The sequence below is a fragment of the Acomys russatus genome, chromosome 13 (genome assembly GCF_903995435.1).
Source record: "Acomys russatus chromosome 13, mAcoRus1.1, whole genome shotgun sequence".
Classification (NCBI taxonomy): domain Eukaryota; kingdom Metazoa; phylum Chordata; class Mammalia; order Rodentia; family Muridae; genus Acomys; species Acomys russatus.
In genome coordinates this window covers 850,327-867,896 of record NC_067149.1, presented here as the reverse complement: position 1 = coordinate 867,896, position 17,570 = coordinate 850,327, and the positions used below count along the sequence as shown (strand labels likewise).

The 17,570-nt window shown below is 43.9% G+C and overlaps 1 protein-coding gene across 3 annotated transcripts in view; it reads right to left on the bottom strand.

Moving 5' to 3' along the window:
• Positions 1–17,570, bottom strand: part of LOC127197012 (charged multivesicular body protein 3) — an 82,198-nt gene that overhangs the window by 41,789 nt on the left and 22,839 nt on the right. Inside the window, exon 1 of one of the 3 annotated variants that reach the window (XM_051154696.1) lies at positions 317–501. The exons of 1 other annotated variant lie outside the window; for it this stretch is intronic. In XM_051154696.1, the coding sequence (XP_051010653.1) occupies positions 317–364 (48 nt within the window). In that variant the 5' untranslated portion in view covers positions 365–501. Of the gene's footprint in view, positions 1–316; positions 502–17,570 lie in introns of those variants that run through there. One more of the 3 variants, XM_051154697.1, reaches the window with a different exon arrangement.

Genomic DNA, 17,570 nt, shown 5'->3' with positions numbered 1-17,570 from the left:
GCGTAGGGGCGGGGACTGCGTGAGAGAAAGGTTCCGGGCGGCCGGTACCACCGCGCACAGGGGAGAGTGGCTTCTCCAGGCCGGCTGTGTCGCGCCTCAGAGCCTTGGGGACGAGGCCGAGGCGCCCTTACCCGGGCCTACGCACCCTGGCCGGGCGCCAAGCGAGGGTGCGCTCGTCCCCACAGCCCGATCCTAAACTCTTCCCTCGGCCCCTCCGCAAGTGGAAGGCCCCGGAAATGGGGACCAGCCCGAGAGCGCAGGCAAGCCGTCCCCACCTCCGCTGCCCAGCGCGTAGCTTCCCCGGTTGCTGACCTACCAGCTCTTTGGGAGGTTTCTCCTGGGTTTTTCCGAACAGCCCCATCATGGACCGAACTCCTCTTACCCCTTCCGACTTTCCCGTTCCCTGCGCCCAGGCAGGTCGCGGGCAGCCGCCTGGGCGGGGCTGAGAGGAAGGGAATCTAGACGCCCTGAATAGGGCGCGGCGGCAGCAGAGGTTGTACGCATGCGCGCTGCGCAGGCGCAGAGTTGAGCAGGGTGGGGTTCTACAGTCCCGGTGACACCATTGCGCATGTTAGGTACGGTTATGTGAAGTGTAGCAGTGACTATATTTATTGACGATACCTGAAACCTGTCAGTTATCCCAGAAATGTGTGTCTCCACGTTGTCACGTTTATTTACAACCACTTCCCAGATGTTGGTGGGTGGCTTCCTCTTTGTGTCCTGGAGGCACCTCACAGACTGCAAACCTACCCTCTTAGCACCTACTCAGAAAGTTGACCTTCGTCTTCTTTCCCCTTTTTAGGAAGTCTTAAAAGTTCTAGCAGAGATCCTATGCGGAAGTCTTAAGAGAAGAGTGCATAGACATCACAGATTATAACACTCGTTTCACTTCTAAGATTAACGTTAAGCAGACCTGCAGGACTCAGAGTTGAAGCTAACTTCTAAAGCGAAGGTAACAAAAGACCTCCATTCTGCCCCTATCAAATTAATGGACTCAGACAAGGAACTGTGCAATGGAACTTGGGCCCCCTGGAAGAGCAGGAAGCGCTCCTAACTGATGAGCCACTTGCCTAAAAAAAAAAAAAAAACATTGTTCTCTAAGAGAACAGAGGCAACTTGGGGCCAAGATCTATTTCCTTTGTGAAGGGACCAGTTAGTGTATCTTATAGTTAAATCTACATACTTTCTAACTTTCGTATCATAGCTTTCTATAAATTGTAATATGACCACTGCCAACGTGGGAAGGAAAACAGACACTTCCCATTTTGCCAAACTATTGATATGTCCACTTTTTCTTTACCATTAAAAAATTTTTTTTATTTTTTATTTTTTTATTTTTTTGGTTTGAGGATTTCTTTCCCCCTCAACCCCCCAGGCAGGGTCTCTCTGTGTAGCCTTGGCTGTCCATGACTTGCTTTGTAGAGCAGGCTGGCCTCGAACTCACAGCGATCTACCTGCCTCTGCCTCCCAAGTGTTGGGATTAAAGGCGTGCGCCACCACACACGGCTTCTTTGAGGATTTCTTACATGAATATAATGCTTTGTTCAAACTTATTCCTCCAGCTCCTTCCTTGGCCTTTACTGATTTTTGTCTCCCAATTTCTTTTAAAATACAAAAGAACTAAGCTGTCAGGTTTATGGGCCCAACTGCAATCCACTTTCTCCATTTTAATTTTCACTTCCACAGTGATGGACATCAGATACCAACACAAAGTCTTTTGTGCCCAGCTGTGCTACCCCTTCAGGTAGATGTGGAGTTCTTTCTGGGCCTTGGCCTTGCTTGTGTTGTGTCAGTGGTCCCTTGGTTTGTTCTGAACTACTTGGATACTCTGCCATTCTGGTTTCAGAGCACTTGTTGTTTTGTTTGTTTGTTTGTTTTGTTTTTGTTTTTTTCGTGACAGGGTTCCTCTGTGTAGCCTTGGCTGTCCTGGACTCACTTCATAGACCAAGCTGGCCTCGAACTCACAGCGATCCACCTGCCTCTGCCTCCCGAGTGCTGGGATTAAAGACGTGTGCCACCACGCCTGGCAGAGCACTTGTTTATTTGCTAGCGATTTGGCCTTTTCCTCCTGCCACTCCTCCAACAACTAATTCTACTTGCTTATAGCAAACCTGCCTCTTTTAATATACAAAGTCTATCAGTGCTGCTCACAAAGTCACTGAAGAAAGAGGTACTTGTTCCCTCTAGCCAACAAGGGGATGGGCCAGATGCATCTCCCCAGCACATGCAGTAGCCTCAAAGAGAAGCCTAGAACAACGAGTTCCAACTCTGATTAAAGGGACCATATCAGCTCATCTGAGAGGACACACGCAGGGATGACTACAGTGTCTACAGCCCCTCGTGTTCCAATAAATCTACAGAGAAATCTGAGGCACGATGAAAAGAACTGACCTTGGGGTGAGACCCACCTGAGCTATTCTCACAATCTGTACAGAAATCTCATAAAAAAAAATTCAGGCCAGTCCAATTAGCATAAAGGATTATAATTTTCAGAAAAGAAAAAATATACTAAAATGAGAAGTGGAAATTCAAAGAAAGGAACTATTTGGGTAAAAGCTGACATTTGGTACTCTGGTGGGGGGGTTGTTTACATTCGATTGTTACATTAATTTAAAGCAATTGTTTTAAAAGTTGAATGAGAGAACATATGATAGTCTCTCCTGATTTCTTTTCACTCTAAGCTGGAAGTCCTAGGCAATAGAACTAAATACAGGCAGACAGGCTACACTAAGGAAAATCTAAAAGCATCCACAAAAGGAAATGATGAGATGCTAAATGTAAGAGATTCATAGCAGAAGTCTGGGAAACTGTCAAAATTGTAGCGCTAGTAAAGGACAAGAAATTAATGAGAAAAAAATTATACAATGTGTCAAACCTTAAAACTGCTTTCACAATTTTCTCATTATTCGGTATAATTGAAATGTTTAAGTCTGGTTTCTAAACTGGAAAAAAAGTACTTTAAATCTTATCCCCAAAATTTTTATTTTTAGTCCATTAAATTTTTTATGTTTATTTAGTGTGGTGGTGGTGGTGGTGTGTGTGTGTGTGTGTGTGTGTGTGTGTGTGTGTGTGTGTGTGTGTGTGTGAGCGCGCACTCGCGCGCATACTCATGGGCTAGCTCTTCACTTTGTTGTTTCCTTTATTGTGAAGAATCTCTTTCCATTGTATGCAAGTCATTTGCCAACAGTTACACTGTTCTGTGTCTCCTTTAGTTCTTTACATGTTTTCATCAATGTCAATATTTATAACTCTATGATTCTATAGAAAAATAAATAATAACTTAATTATTTCCCTGCTGTATGCCATTATTTCCATTTTTACATGACTAAATACTGTTAAAAATGTAGAGACTGCTGAAATTTAAAAATGTACTACATTTTCTTTGAGGGCTTCAATATGGGATCACCATTACAGGTTTTTTTTTGGGAATAGAGGTAGCCTGAACATGTGCATTGCACTATTTTGAACTTCTATAACTAGTGCTTGGGATGCCTTCTTCCCTGAATTCTTGCTAACAATGAATAGAATCAATGTTTTTTAATCTGGGGCTGGAGGGATGGCTCAGCAGTTCAGAGCACTGGCTGCTCTTCTAGAGGACCCAGGTTTTATTCCCAGCACCCCCATGGTGGTCCCAGGGGATCTGATGCCCTCTCCTGGCCTCCGGGATACCAAGCATGTATGTGTGCACAGAATAGATACAAGCAAAACACCCATTCAATAAAATAAAAATAAATAAAGCCTCAAAAAGCATTTCAAGATTTGCTGATCCATGAACATAACTATTATCTTGTCTCTTTATATTTTTAAATCAGTATATGTGCATTTTACAGAACAATGAGCTTCAGTGTGATTTTCTCATGTGAATAGACCACAAGAGTTGTTCCTGTTCTCCCGCCCCCCCCCCCACCACCTTGTCCTTTCTTGTCTTCTCTGCCTCAAATGCTTCCTTTCCAACTGAAAGGACTCTGGCTGATCAAAAAGCTGGACAGCCTGTAGGTAGGTGAGACTTCTGTTCCCAGTCCTGGGGTCTTAGGTAGGGACCACAAGAGGGAAGGAGAGAAGAGAGAGAGAGGAGGTCACCATGAGGAACTGACCTGATGGAGCAGAAACGGCGCAGACAGGATAAACACGGCTGGGAGACAGTAAGACCAGCGTAGATAGAGAACTAGTGAAAATGCACACCTGCCCAGTTATTGAGCTTGGAATTTATTAATAAATGTAATAAGTCAATGGAAAGATATAAATGAGGGGATAACAAGTGAGATGTAATCTGAATAAATTATTTTTAAAAATTTTAATTAATAAGTCTCTGTCATTTATTTGGGAGCTACAGCATGTGATTAGAAAGGACACCCCCCCAAATATAAATTTTTACCATGAAGGCAAGTTCCTTTACCTACTGAGAGATCTCATTAGCCCAGAAAGTCTTGTTCTTTTGAAACAGGGTGTCTCTTTGTAACCCTGGCTGACCTGGCACTTGTTATGTACACCAGGCTGACCTGGCACTTGTTATGTACACCAGGCTGACCTGGCACTTGTTATGTGTACCAGGCTGACCTGGCACCTGTTATGTACACCAGGCTGACCTGGCACCTGTTATGTACACCAGGCTGGCCTGGCACTTGTTATGTACACCAGGCTGGCCTCCAACTCACAGAGTTCTGCCTGCCTCTCCCTCCCTAGTGCTTGAATTAAAGATGTGCACCACCACACCTATTTAAAGAAAAAATATAGCACTTTCTTCTTTTTTTCAAGAATAAGCCATTTTCTAAAATAAATAAATAAATAACCATAAGTCAATAATGTTCCAAGCAGGATATCAACTCATATGCACCAGGCATTCCTATGGGTTTCAGGAAAATGACAATGAACTCCCTGCAAATCCTCATATAACCTAGTGAGAAAAAGTAGTAAACAGCCACAACAAACAGAATGTATGACATTCTAGACTTAAAAACAAAAAACAACAACAACAACAACAAAAACCAATAAGAACCATAAGGACGTGGAAAGTGGGGCCACCAAGATGATGCAGTGGGCACTTGCTGCCAAGTCTCATGACCTGAGTTCAATCCCCAGGATCCATATGCCGGGAGAAACCCTATTACTGCAAGTTGTCCTCTGACCTCCACACCTACATTATAATGCATGTGCGTGTGAGAGTATACACACACTAAATGTAAATAAAGAGGAAACAAAGGAAATCAGTGACTGTCTCCTGAGCAATTGGTATACAGGCTGAGACCTACTGCCTACGCTAGCTGAGAGATGAAGGGTGTCCCAGCCAGAGGAACAGCCTTGCAACTTTCTGACATTTCAGATGCTAAAGCCATGTTTCTGTTGGTCATCAAGAGCAGAGAGGGCAGAAGAAGGCTGAATTTAGTACTTGGCTCTCTATGGAATGGAGAGACCGCAAGACCAGTGGAGCCAGGAGCACAGCAGCACAGATGCTCACTGACAACTGGAAGGAGACCTCGCAGCTTCCTTCTTGGGGTCTTGGGGTCCCCCCCTTGATAATGCATACTCTCCTCTCAGTCCCTGCTATTGGCTCCATTCCTAGCTATGGCTGTGGCTGTAGTCTGTCCAGCTTACATGCACTTCCGGAAGCATGCCAGGTGTCCTTCCTACTAAGGCTCAGCCATCTAAGGGGGCAGGAAGAACTTAAGTGAGCAGACATCCGAGCTCTTTCCTCCCGCCAAACACAGCACGAGCTCAGCGGGCTCTCACTCCTCCGCCATATGCTCCTGCAGACACTCAGTCACAGGCCTTTGCAAAGGCTTTCTATGCACTTCCCTCTTGTTCCCTGTAAATATTATAAATATATAAGTACCTCGGGTTCAAGGCATACATCTAGGCTTATGCTTTTCACCCTTCTCTGAGTTTGACATGAAAATGGAGAAAATACAAAGTAACAAGAATCATTTTCCCTTCGCTTTCTCAGCTTGGCTTTACTCCTTTTGTAAGACATTCATCTTAGGAGCCTCTTGGCCACGGTCTCCCTGTTTATGACGTAGACTGTTAAACGAAATGTTTGGACAAGAAACCTCAGTCCGCTGGGCGTGGTGGCGCACACCTTTAATCCCAGCACTCGGGAGGCAGAGGCAGGTGGATTGCTGTGAGTTTGAGCCCAGCCTGGTCTACAAAGTGAGTCTAGGGCAGCCAACGCTACACAGAGAAACCCTGTCTCAAAAAACCAAAAAGAAGAAGAAGAAGAAAACAAAAACAAAAACAAAAACAAAACAAAAAAACCCACAGTCCAACTGCTAGTAGGAATTTTTGGGTAATAAAAACCAAAATATACCTTGGATTTCCTTCTAATGTATGTTAAATATAACCCAATTTCAGGAAATAGAATTTTCTTAGATGACATATAATAATGTTGAAGTGGATTTATTTTTGTTCATTTTTTTACATTTACGTGTGTGTGTGTGTGTGTGTGTGTGTGTGTGTGTGTGTGTGTGCACATAGGACGCAGGGAGCCTGTACCATGGCATGTATGTACAGGTCAGATACCAACTCTCAGGAGTCAGTTCTTCCACATGTAGATGCTGGGGATGAGCATAGTCTTGGCAGAAGCATCTTTATTCCTGAGCATCTTGCCGGGTCCAGGATTATCTTGATTTCTGACCAGTTTTCAGGTCTAAAGGCTGTGTCTCAAGAGACCTGGACTCATTTCCTGAGCATTTTCAGCCTCCTACCACCAATATCATAAGGACCATTTAGATAATTATTTTTAATGTCCTTTTTATTAGTGTAAAAAGAAATAGATGTTAATACAGCATTTTCAAACTCAATTTGTTTTTGTTGTTTTTCTTTTCCATTTCCGTCCTTCCCTTATGCCCTCAGCAGCCCGGCGTCATTATCTATTTTATTGATGGACATACTTGACTGAGTGCATTTCCTCGCTAATGTGAATAAAGCAGTAATAACTATGGGTGTGCAAGTTGAGTCTTTTGGGCATATTCCCAGGAGGGCTTAGCTAGGTCATATGCTACTTCTATTTTTAATTTTTTTGAGGAAAACTCTATACTGATTTTCACAGTGACTGACCTAGCTTGGATTCCCACTAGCAGAGAATAAGAAAGGCTTCTCTTTCCCCAAATTCTGTTCTCACTTTCTTTTTTCTTTTCTTTTCTTTTTTTGGCTTTTTTGAAAGAGGGTCTCACTGTGTAGCCCTTGCTATCCTCTAATTCACTTTGTAGACCAGGCTGTGTTAGGATACACTGTGTGAAGCTGTGTCTCTGTGTGTTCGATCGTTGATTGCTAAACCAGCAGAGAGCTGAGTACTAGCAGGATCTTGGTGGATCTTGGTATCGGCCCATCACTGGTCTTACATTTTGTAATTATTCATCCTTCCTCGGTTGTCTATTGGACGTAATAAAGAACTGGTGGTCAGTATCTGGGCAGGAAATGGAGGACAGAACACACACACACACACACACACACACACAGAGAGACAGAGAGAGAGAGAGAGAGAGAGAGAGAGAGAGAGAGACTGAGTGAGACTCTGGGAGAAGAAAGCAAGAGGGCTGATTGACCAGAGAACAGGGAAGAGAATGGATAACCATCAAGAGGAAGTAGAAGGTAGCACGTGGTAGGATGGGCTAGCCACATGGTGGGACGTGGGGACAGTCCAGTTAAGCTAGATAGTTGGCTGCGAAGCTGCCTTAAACTTTAAAATGTTAAAAAAAAAAAAAACAAAAACAAAAAACAAACAAACAAAAAAAAAACCTCTGTGTTGGGGTTTGGTCTGGTTGTTGCCCAAATGAGCAGACTCATGTATCCCAAACTGTTTGTAAACAGCTAAGCTAAGCTAAGGTTTCCAGGCTGGCCGACAGAGACGTTCTTGGGAAAGGAAGAGGTGGGAGACCGGATGAGGATCGGAGACAGCGGAGAAAGAGGAAGGAAGGAAGGAAGGAGGCTGGTGCCATGGGTTAGGTGGAGGAGAAGCACATGACCAGTGTGGATGGAGAATTCAGCTCAGATGAAGAATATTAGCAAGTATTTGGGATTATGGATGGAAGGTATCTCAGTAGAAAATGGAATATCAGCTCCAACATGGTAGGTAGTTTAGAGGATTAATATCTGCCCTGCCCCAGGTGAACCAAGGCTATTTTAAAAAACAACAGGTATCTGTATCTTCATTGACGGCTAGCAAATTAGAAAATACTGTCGTAATAATAAATAGCCTAATAATAAACATCTATTAGACCCTACTTTAAATTAACCACAATACTTCTGTGTCATTATTTATACTGCTGGTGGGTCCGAAAGTTCCTCAAACTCACAGAGATCCGCCTGCCTCTGCCTCCTGAGTGCTGGGATTAAAGGCGTGCACCACCAGGACCAACTCACTAGCCCATTTTTAATTGTTGGTTTTGTTCTTGGTGTTTAACTTTTACAATTCTGTATATAGTCTACATATCAGCCCCTTATCTGAGGAAGAGACTGTTTTCTCCTTCCATAAGCAACTTGCCCTGCTGACGATTCCCTTCACCACACAGGGACCTTTCATCTCACGCAGCCCACTTGTTGGTTCTCCGGACTATCCCAGGGTTAGCTCTGGCCAGTCTCTATAACAGGAAGTGTGTTCCCTGTCTTTCTCTAGCAGGTTACAGAGTCTTGTGGGAGTTTGCTTGTTTGCTTGTTTGTTTGTTTGTTTGTTTGGAGGGTTTTATCATTTTGCTTTTGTTTTGTTTTATTTTGTTTTGTTTTGTTTGAGAGAGGGTTTCTCTTTATAGCCCTGGCTGTCCTGGAACTCCTTCTGTAGACCAGGCTAGCCCTGAACTCACAGAGATCTACAGGCCTCTGCCTTCCGAGTGGTGGGATTAAAGAGTTTCCTGTTTTAAGTTAAAGTGCTGGATCAGTTTTGAATTGGTTTTTGTGCAAAGTGAGAGATGTGGAAGTGATTTCATTCTCCTTCATTTAGACATCTAGTTCTGGCACTATCTGCTGAATAATCTGTGTTTCTATTCAGTATAGGGTTTTGATGCCTTTCTCAAAATTAAGGTGGCCTTAGTTGTGTGGGTTTACTTATGGGTCAGCTGTCCTACTGGTCTACCTGTCTGTTTCTGAGCTAATGCTGTCTTAGTTAGGGTTATTGTTGCTGTGATGAAACATCATGACCAAAGCAAATTGGGGAGGAAAGGGTTTATTCCATACCATTGCTCATCATTAAAGGAGGTCAGGAGAGGCTCTAACACATGGCTGGAAGCTGGAGGCAGGAGCCCCATGCAGGGGCCACAGAGGGAGGGTGCTGCTTACTGGCTTGCTCCCCATGGCTTGCTCAGACTGTTTTCTTAGAGAACTCAGGACCATCAGCCTATGGATGGCACCACCCACAATAGGCCCTCCCTGGTCAATAACTAATTAAGAAAATGTCTTTTTTTTTTTTTTTTTTTTTTTTACAGGCTTAACCACTCGGGCCAACTCAACTGTGTTGCCCAGGCAAGGCACAAGACCCAACTCAACTGTGTTGCCCAGGCAAGGCACAAGACCCACTCTTGAGTGCTACAGCTGGTGAGAGGCAGGGTCACTCTCTGGCTCTCATATTTTTGGAGCCAGCTCCCCCGCCCACTCACACCCACACACACACACACACTGCTACAGGTGGTGAGGAGCAAGGTGGGGAAGGGCATCATTCCTGTGGCCTTGCGACCTCATGGCAGACAAGTGGCTGGGCCAGCTCCTGCTTCCTGTCATCCAGGGGGATGTCTCTGATACTGATACACCAGTCAATTGCTTTCAGTGAAATCCCAGACCTGTCTGCTTTTCTTCAGTCTTAACACCCTGGGCTGGGTCTGACTCACTGGAATTGAGTCATTCAGGAAAACTCTCTCCAAATGAATGATGATGAAAATAAAGATAGGCTTGAGAAAACCTAACAAGATACCAAAAGAATCCCGCAAAACACAGATCCATACTGAAAGAACATACTATAAAAATAGTAACCCTGATCTCAAAGCGGGCTCCGTGCTTACGCTCTTGACTAATTTCACCACCCCACTAGAAACCTCTTCTCCAGATAGAGTTCTACTAGTGGCTAGGGCATCAGCATCTGAATTTGGGGGGATAAAACTCAGTCTATAATCTCCACTAACACAGATGGAAAAGCTAAGAGTTGACTTTTGATAGTTGCTAGATTAGGAAGACACTTATTTGATAAAGCATAAAACACCTACTTGATCTGTCCTATCTTGTACACTGCAAACAGGAAGTTACCACAGATGAAACTCAGCACAGCATATGACCACAGCTCCATAGGCTTAGAAATCAGCAACCCGCGTGGTGGCTCACACCTTTAATCCCAGCACTAGGGAGGCAGAGGCAGGGAGGTCGCTGTGAGTTCGAGGCCAGCCTGGTCTACAAAGTGAGTCCAGGACAGCCAAGGCTACACAGAGAGACCCTGTCTTGAAAAAACAAACAAAAACAAAAACCAAAAAGAAATCAGCAACCCAGGCTAACAGTGTACACCTAATCTGAAGATTCGAAATTCCAGGTTACCCTTTGTTACATAGTGACTTAGAGACCACCCTGTTTCAAAAAAAAAAAAAAAAAAGTCAGAAAGAGAAACCAATGAAGACCCAGGCATTGTGGCACATGCCTGCGATCTTAGCTCTGGGGAGGCTGAGGCAGGAGACTCCTGATATGAGGTCAGCTTAGCTACCTGTTTAAACAAAACCAGACAAAAAGAACACCCCTCCTCCACTCAAAGAAGTCAGTGATTAAAAAGAGAAAACAAAATGGAAATGTAAGAACCTGTTTCCAAACTACTGCAGCCCCACCGCTTATCCACAGGGGGTGGGTGCCAACACCCCTGAACGGGCGTAAAGTGGACGGAGAAAACACTACATATTCTGTTTTTTAACCTATCCACTCATTTGTGGTTTCTCTTCCTACACTATTTTCAGTCATCTGTGGCCAATGGCAATCTGAAAATGTCACATGGAATATTCTAGAAGCAAACAGTTCAATGTTTTAAGTTTCACACTATTCAGAGTACAGTGATGAGGCCGCGCACCATCCGCCTGGAATGGGAATTGTCCTTTTGCCCAGTCTCTCCACGTGGCAAATGTCACATATCGTCTTGGTGGCCAGCTTGTCATAGGTGAGGTTAATCTCAAGCAACATTTATTTACGGAGGAATGGCCACCAGGATAAGAGCCTTGATGCTATGGGTTGGTGCTGTCCTAAGCCTAGGACAGAAGGGTCTCTCTGCAGCAGTCAACAGCTAATGCAAAGACTCGTAACTGGTACAAGTAGTGAGAATAGGTGTCCGTTGAGTGACTGTGGGGAGGCGCAGGCGATGCCCTAAATGGGACATGTGCTACAGCCCCTCCAGCAAGGCTCAAAAGCAGCGGAGTCCAGGGGAAAGTATGTTAAGAGCCAGAGGATGGAGAAGAGCGCTGTGAAATGCTGTCTTCTGGACATCACGTGGCCATTGTACCCAGGAGCTCACTGTAGCTGCTCAAAATCCAGTCACCGTTCAGCAGTCAGCATTCTAGCAGACAGAGCTAGTTAGACCCAATGAGTTGTTAGCCAAAAAGGGAGGATGCAAACTGGGGAGGGGAATGTGTCGGAGGTGTGAAAGGAGGACGTTTGGGGTGCTTATGGTCATGTGGTATTGCTTACGTATGTGGAATTGACAAAGAACAAATAAAAGATGTTTAATTTTTTTAAAATAGTGGAGATAAGCCGGGCGTGGTGGCACACGCCTTTAATCCCAGTACTCGGGAGGCAGAGGCAGGCGGATCGCTGTGAGTTCGAGGCCAGCCTGGTCTACAAAGTGATTCCAGGACAGCCAAGGCTACACAGAGAAACCCTGTCTCGAAAAACCAAAAAAAAAAAAAAAAAAAAAAAAAAAAAATAGTGGAGATGCCAAAAATGTTTCCTACAAATAATTATTGTTAATCACTTCCTGTACCTGATTTATAAATTAAAATGTATCATAAATATGTTTGGAAAAATCAGTGAGTACTGGGTTTGGTATTTTCTGAGGCTTCAAGTATCTGATGGGTCTCGTAATAATGAGTTAAGAAAAAAAAAATCAGCGTTTACCAAAATTGGGCATAGGAAAATGCCATAATGCAGAAATCTGACTCTAAGCAAATATAAACATAGAAACCAAAGTCATATACAAGAATATTCATAGAAGCATCGTGTGTCACCACCAAGCACTAGGAAGAAGCTATATGTCACTCATGGTGGAAAACATAACTAAATTGTGGCACAAATACAGTCACGTGACAAGTAATGACATGTCAGCCAATGACAGATCACATGAATAATGATATTCCTATGAAATGATACTGCCTAGTAATCTTGCAGCCATGTTAGTTTGTACACAGTGTGAAATTACCTAATGGTATTTATCAAAATGTTTCCTCCCCTTCCTTTAAAAAAAAATGCTTTGAGGATTCCATTATGCAGTGCTGGCTGGCCTGGAATACACTATGTAGACCATGCTGTCCTTAAACTCACAGGCACCCACCTGTCTCTGCCTCCTAAGTGCTGAGATTAAAGACATGGGCCACTATGCTCAGTAAAGTGTGTGTGTGTGTGTGTGCATGTTTATGTGTGCACATGTGTGTATGCACGCCCATGCATGTATTAACTTTTATTAGTTTTTACATGTATGGGTATTTTGCTTGCATACAATTCTGTGTACAACATGCATGCCTGTTGTTTTCTGTGCTCACAGAGGCTAGAAAAGGATGTCAGATCTCCTGGGAGTGGATTTACAGACAATAGTTAGCCACCATGTGGGTGCTGAGAATCGAACTCAGGTCCTCTGGAAGAGTAACCAGTACTCTTAACCCCTGTACCATCTCTCAAGTCCCAATACATATATTTTTAATCTGAGCATGGTTTACTAGTTATTGTTTTTAATGATCTTGTTTGTGACTCTGCTCTAGGAAGGGAGTATAATGTCTGTGTATAATTGTTATGTGAGGCAGTCACTAGTTATCTATGCTGAAATTCTTCATTTAGTCAACAAGAGACATGTCAAATCTAGGTAGCAATCTAGTTATATGAATGGTTTGACTTTGTAATAAATTAAAAATTTAGCCGGGTGTGGTGGCACACACCTTTAATCCCAGCATTTGGGAGGCAGTGACAAGCAGATCTCTGTGAATTCGAGGCCAGCCTGGTCTGCAAAGGGAGTTCAGGACAGCCAAAGCTACACAGAGAAATCCTGTCTCAAAACAACAACAACAAAAGAAAACAAAAACAAAAAACAACAAATTTAAATTTGCACATTTGATATTTATATTTTTAAATTTTATTTTTAGTTGTGTGTATGTATGTGTCTATACGTGGGTTCGTACATGTGAGTGCAGGTGCCTACAGATGCCAGAAGAGGGTGTTGATCTCCTGGAGCTGAATTTAGAGGCTTGACATGAATGCTGGGAATGGAACTTGGGTCTTCTGACAGAGCAGTATATACTTGTAAGCGCTGAGCCACTGCCATCTCTCCAGCTTCCTATTGCTATTTTTATGGAAACACATTGTCTTTCAAAGGAATTGCTAAAGAAAGAAAATGACCATATGCTCCTTTGCTTCTTTGCGGAGGTGGGGCAATGGTGTGGGGTGTGGCTTTGACATTTGTGGGTGTCTGTACAGGTGGTTTGAATGAGAATGATCCACGTAAGCCCATACATTTTGTCTGGTTTCCAGCTGGTAGGCTGTTCGGGAAGGATTAGGAGATATAGCCCTGTTGCAGGAGCTCTGTCGGGGCGGGGGCGAGGGATGGGGGTGGGGGTGGGCTATGAGGTTTCAGAAGCCCATGCGAGACTCAGACTTGCTATCTTTCTGCCTGCGCTTTTGTGGATAAGATGTAAGTTCTCAGCAACGGTCCTAGTGCCATTCCTGCCTGCCTGTCACCATACTCTCCGCCTGTTGGTCACGGACTGCTTGCCTTTTCCGGAACGGCGCTGTGTATTCTATCTAGTCCAGCTGACCCATGAGCTTCTGGACTATAGGGATGCTGAGATTACAAATGTGTGTGCGCCACTGCATCTGGCTTTTATGTTTTTATCCACCAAGTCTAGTGGCCTCCTAGCCTAGTATTTCCCTTTGATATCTGGAAATGGTTAAGTAAAGAGGGGAAGAATACTGTCTATTTGTTCCAGCCCTCTTTTTTTTTAATATTTTATTAATTTATTCATATTACATCTCAATTGTTATCCCATCCCTTGTATCCTCCCATTCCTCCCTCCCTCCTGTTTTCCTCCTACTCCCCTCCCCTATGACTGTGACTGATGGGGACCTCCTCCCCCTGTATATGCTCATAGGGTATCAAGTCTCTTCTTGGTAGCCTGCTATCTTTCCTCTGAGTGCCACCAGGCCTCCATATCCAGGGGACGTGGTCAAATATGGGGCATCAGAGTTCATGTGAATGTCAGTCCCCACTCTCCACTCAACTGTGGAGAATGTCCTGTCCATTGACTAGATCTGGGTAGGGGTTCGAAGTTTACTGCCCGTATTGTCCTTGGCTGGTGCCATAGTTTGAGCAGGACCCCTGGACCCTAATCTGCCTATCATAGTGTTCTTCTTGTAGATTTCTAGGACCTTTTGGATCCTTCTATTTCCCTATTCTCCCATGCTTCTCTCATCTAAAGTCCTAATAGGATGTCCTCCCCTCTGTCCCACTTTCTTGGTAAGTGAAGGCTTTCATGGGACATGCCCCTTGTGAGTATACACCATTTGACTCTTTCTGCTTCTGGATGAACTCACTCATTATGAGCATTTCTAGTTCAATCCATTTGTCCACAAATTTTGGGAATTCCTTGTTTTTAATAGCTGAGTAATATTCCATAGTGTAAATGTACCAGTTTCTTTATCCATTCTTCAACTGAGGGACAGGCTGTTTCCATGTTCTGGCTATTATGAATAATGCCACTATGAACATGGTTGAGCATATGTCCTTGTTGTGTAGTGGAACATTTTTCCAGCCCTCTTTTTAGCTGATGAATATATAGGACAGAGCATCTAAAGCCCTTCCCACTTCCCACCTGTAGTTCTGCCTCTGGGAATATTCCTTTAGGAAACACTACGGCTGCACTCAGATTGTACAGTCATTCTCAGATGAAGAATGTAATCTATACTTAACACGACCTCTGGGGCGAATTGAACAGATACTGTCTGGATGGGTTTATTTGCTCTATCCTCATTTACGGTAAAGGAATACAAGTCAATGGGTTTCTGTGCGCTTTTCTAGTCCTTAGAAAACCAATATATCTTTTCTCTGTATAACTCCATCTGGTATTGTGCTAAAAATTGCTTTTGCTTTGGCATATTACCCTTCTTCCTCTGCACAGCCAGGAAAACACAGCAGGGACCGTAAATCCACCCTCACCCAGTGTCAGCCAGAACCTGCAGCCTGGAGTGAGAAGCTGCTCTCTCGGCTCCCACTCCCTCTCCTGGAGGTAGACGTTCAGGGGGAGGGGATGGCTTTGAGGCTGAACACACAGGAATGAAGGTCCCCGTGACATAGCTGCTGGTTTAGGATGTGATGGAAATGTATTTCCAAGAGAGATTACAGACGGACTGGGTTTTCCAAAGATGAACGGAGTTATCTTCCTTCTCAAACACAGTGGCAGGACAAGTGCCTTCAGCAGCGAGGCTGCTCTGGTACCGGCTAACTCCGTGCTTCTCCTGTGAGTCCTGGCGGGAGAATGTTTATAAATGTTGTAAGGGTACGGGTGCCAGGTTTAACAAGGCCATCAGTAACCTAAATTAAGGCAGAAAGCTGGACTGAGTGACCACCACATGATTCTGATTTTAAATAGGAAAACAGTTAAGAATCACACACCCCTTTTTTAACCCCTTTTTAACCACTATTAGGTGGAGTCTAAATAAAGCAGTATCCACTGAGATGGGTCACAGTGCACCACATTCAGTACTAAGAAATGATTTGAGCTGGGCATGGTGGTGCATGCCTGTAATCCCAGCACTTAGGAGGCAGAGGTAGGTGGATTGTGTGAGTTCAAGTTCAAGGCCAGCCTGGTCTACAAAGTGAGTCCAGGCTACACAGAGAACCCCTGTCTCAAAAAACTAAAAAACTAAATAAGATTTGAACAACACAGTTTTAAAAGCCCAGGATATGACTGTTCGGTATTTTAAGAGGTTTCTCCTACCCAAGAATCTGTCAACAAAGACAGGAATCAGCTTGGTGGGTTTTTTTCCCCAGAAACCTACTGTTTGGCCACTTGGCTCAGGAGTTAAGTAAAAACAAACCAGAGTGTGTGGAAGACAAATACCAGCCTCCTCTACATACCATGTTCTGGGTGTTCTTTACTGTAGAACACCCTACCAGTTGGTCTTTCTGGAAAAAAAAAAAAAAAAAAAAAAAAAAAAAAACCAGAAAACTCCAAGTAAGCTACCCATGCAAAAATGTCACCAGTCCCTGAATTGTCAACTAAGAAAAAACATTCTGAAAATATGCCTCCAAATCAAAGAGCTTGCAGAATGTTGTAATAGCTACAATGCTGATACCCTGTAGACACTGTGAGGAAAGTCAATTTTGGTGCCTGTAGGAATTAACCCAGGCCCTTGTTCGTATCAGCAAACGAGCTTTGTACCTCTGAGCTAAATCTCTAGCCCAAGTTCTCATTGCTTTTTCTGCAATGAGTTTACTTCTGAGAGAGTGAACATGACAGAAGAATCCACAAACAAGCTAGAAAGGTACAATTCTACCTAGACGCCACCCGTGTTTATAGGTGCAGAGTGGGTTGAGACATTCTTTTGACCATAAAGGGAGAACACGCATGCAAACCATAGCCGCACCATCCTGGACTTGAGCCCCGAGGACATGTAGATCTGAAAGCTGTGTCCTAGACTCATTATTTCAACTGTCCTGAATTCGTGGCTGTTGCACATCAGAATTTTGTCTACTCCAATCCTGCAGAGGATACTATGAAGGGAAATGTTCCCCACTCCAGCTGGAACCCAGGGCCTGGTGCGTTCTGTCACCGAGTTACAGTCCCAGCCTGAAATGATCTGACACATAGGAAATATAAACTTAGGTCAGAAGAGAGGAAGACTTTTGAAAAGATTGCCTGTGCCAACATACAGTCATTGACAACCAAGAACAGAAACAGAGTAATTACAACCCACACGATGGGCTGCTGAGGTGGCTCAGCACGTGAAGACGCCTGCCATGAGGCCTGAATATGAGCTGGAATCCCAAGGACCCACATGCTGGGAGAAGAGACCCGAATCCTGTGCGTTGTCCTTAGACTCCAGGAGTGCCATGGCAAGCATCCTACCCCTCCCCAGGGAATATATAGATACAGTTTTTACAATAAAAAAACCACAAATGATTTTTAAAATATCAATTTTACAACTGATCTTCAGCATTTGTCTTAATTTTAAATCAAACCAATAGCAAACAGGGTCCAACATTTTACCTTCTTTTTTAAAAAGATTTATTTATTTAATGTATATGAGTGCTTTATCCATGTACATGCCTGCCATCAGTTCTCAGTATAGATGGTTGTGAGTCACCCATATGGTTGCTGGGAGTTGAACTCAGGACCTCCAGTGCTCTTAACCACTGGGCCATCTCT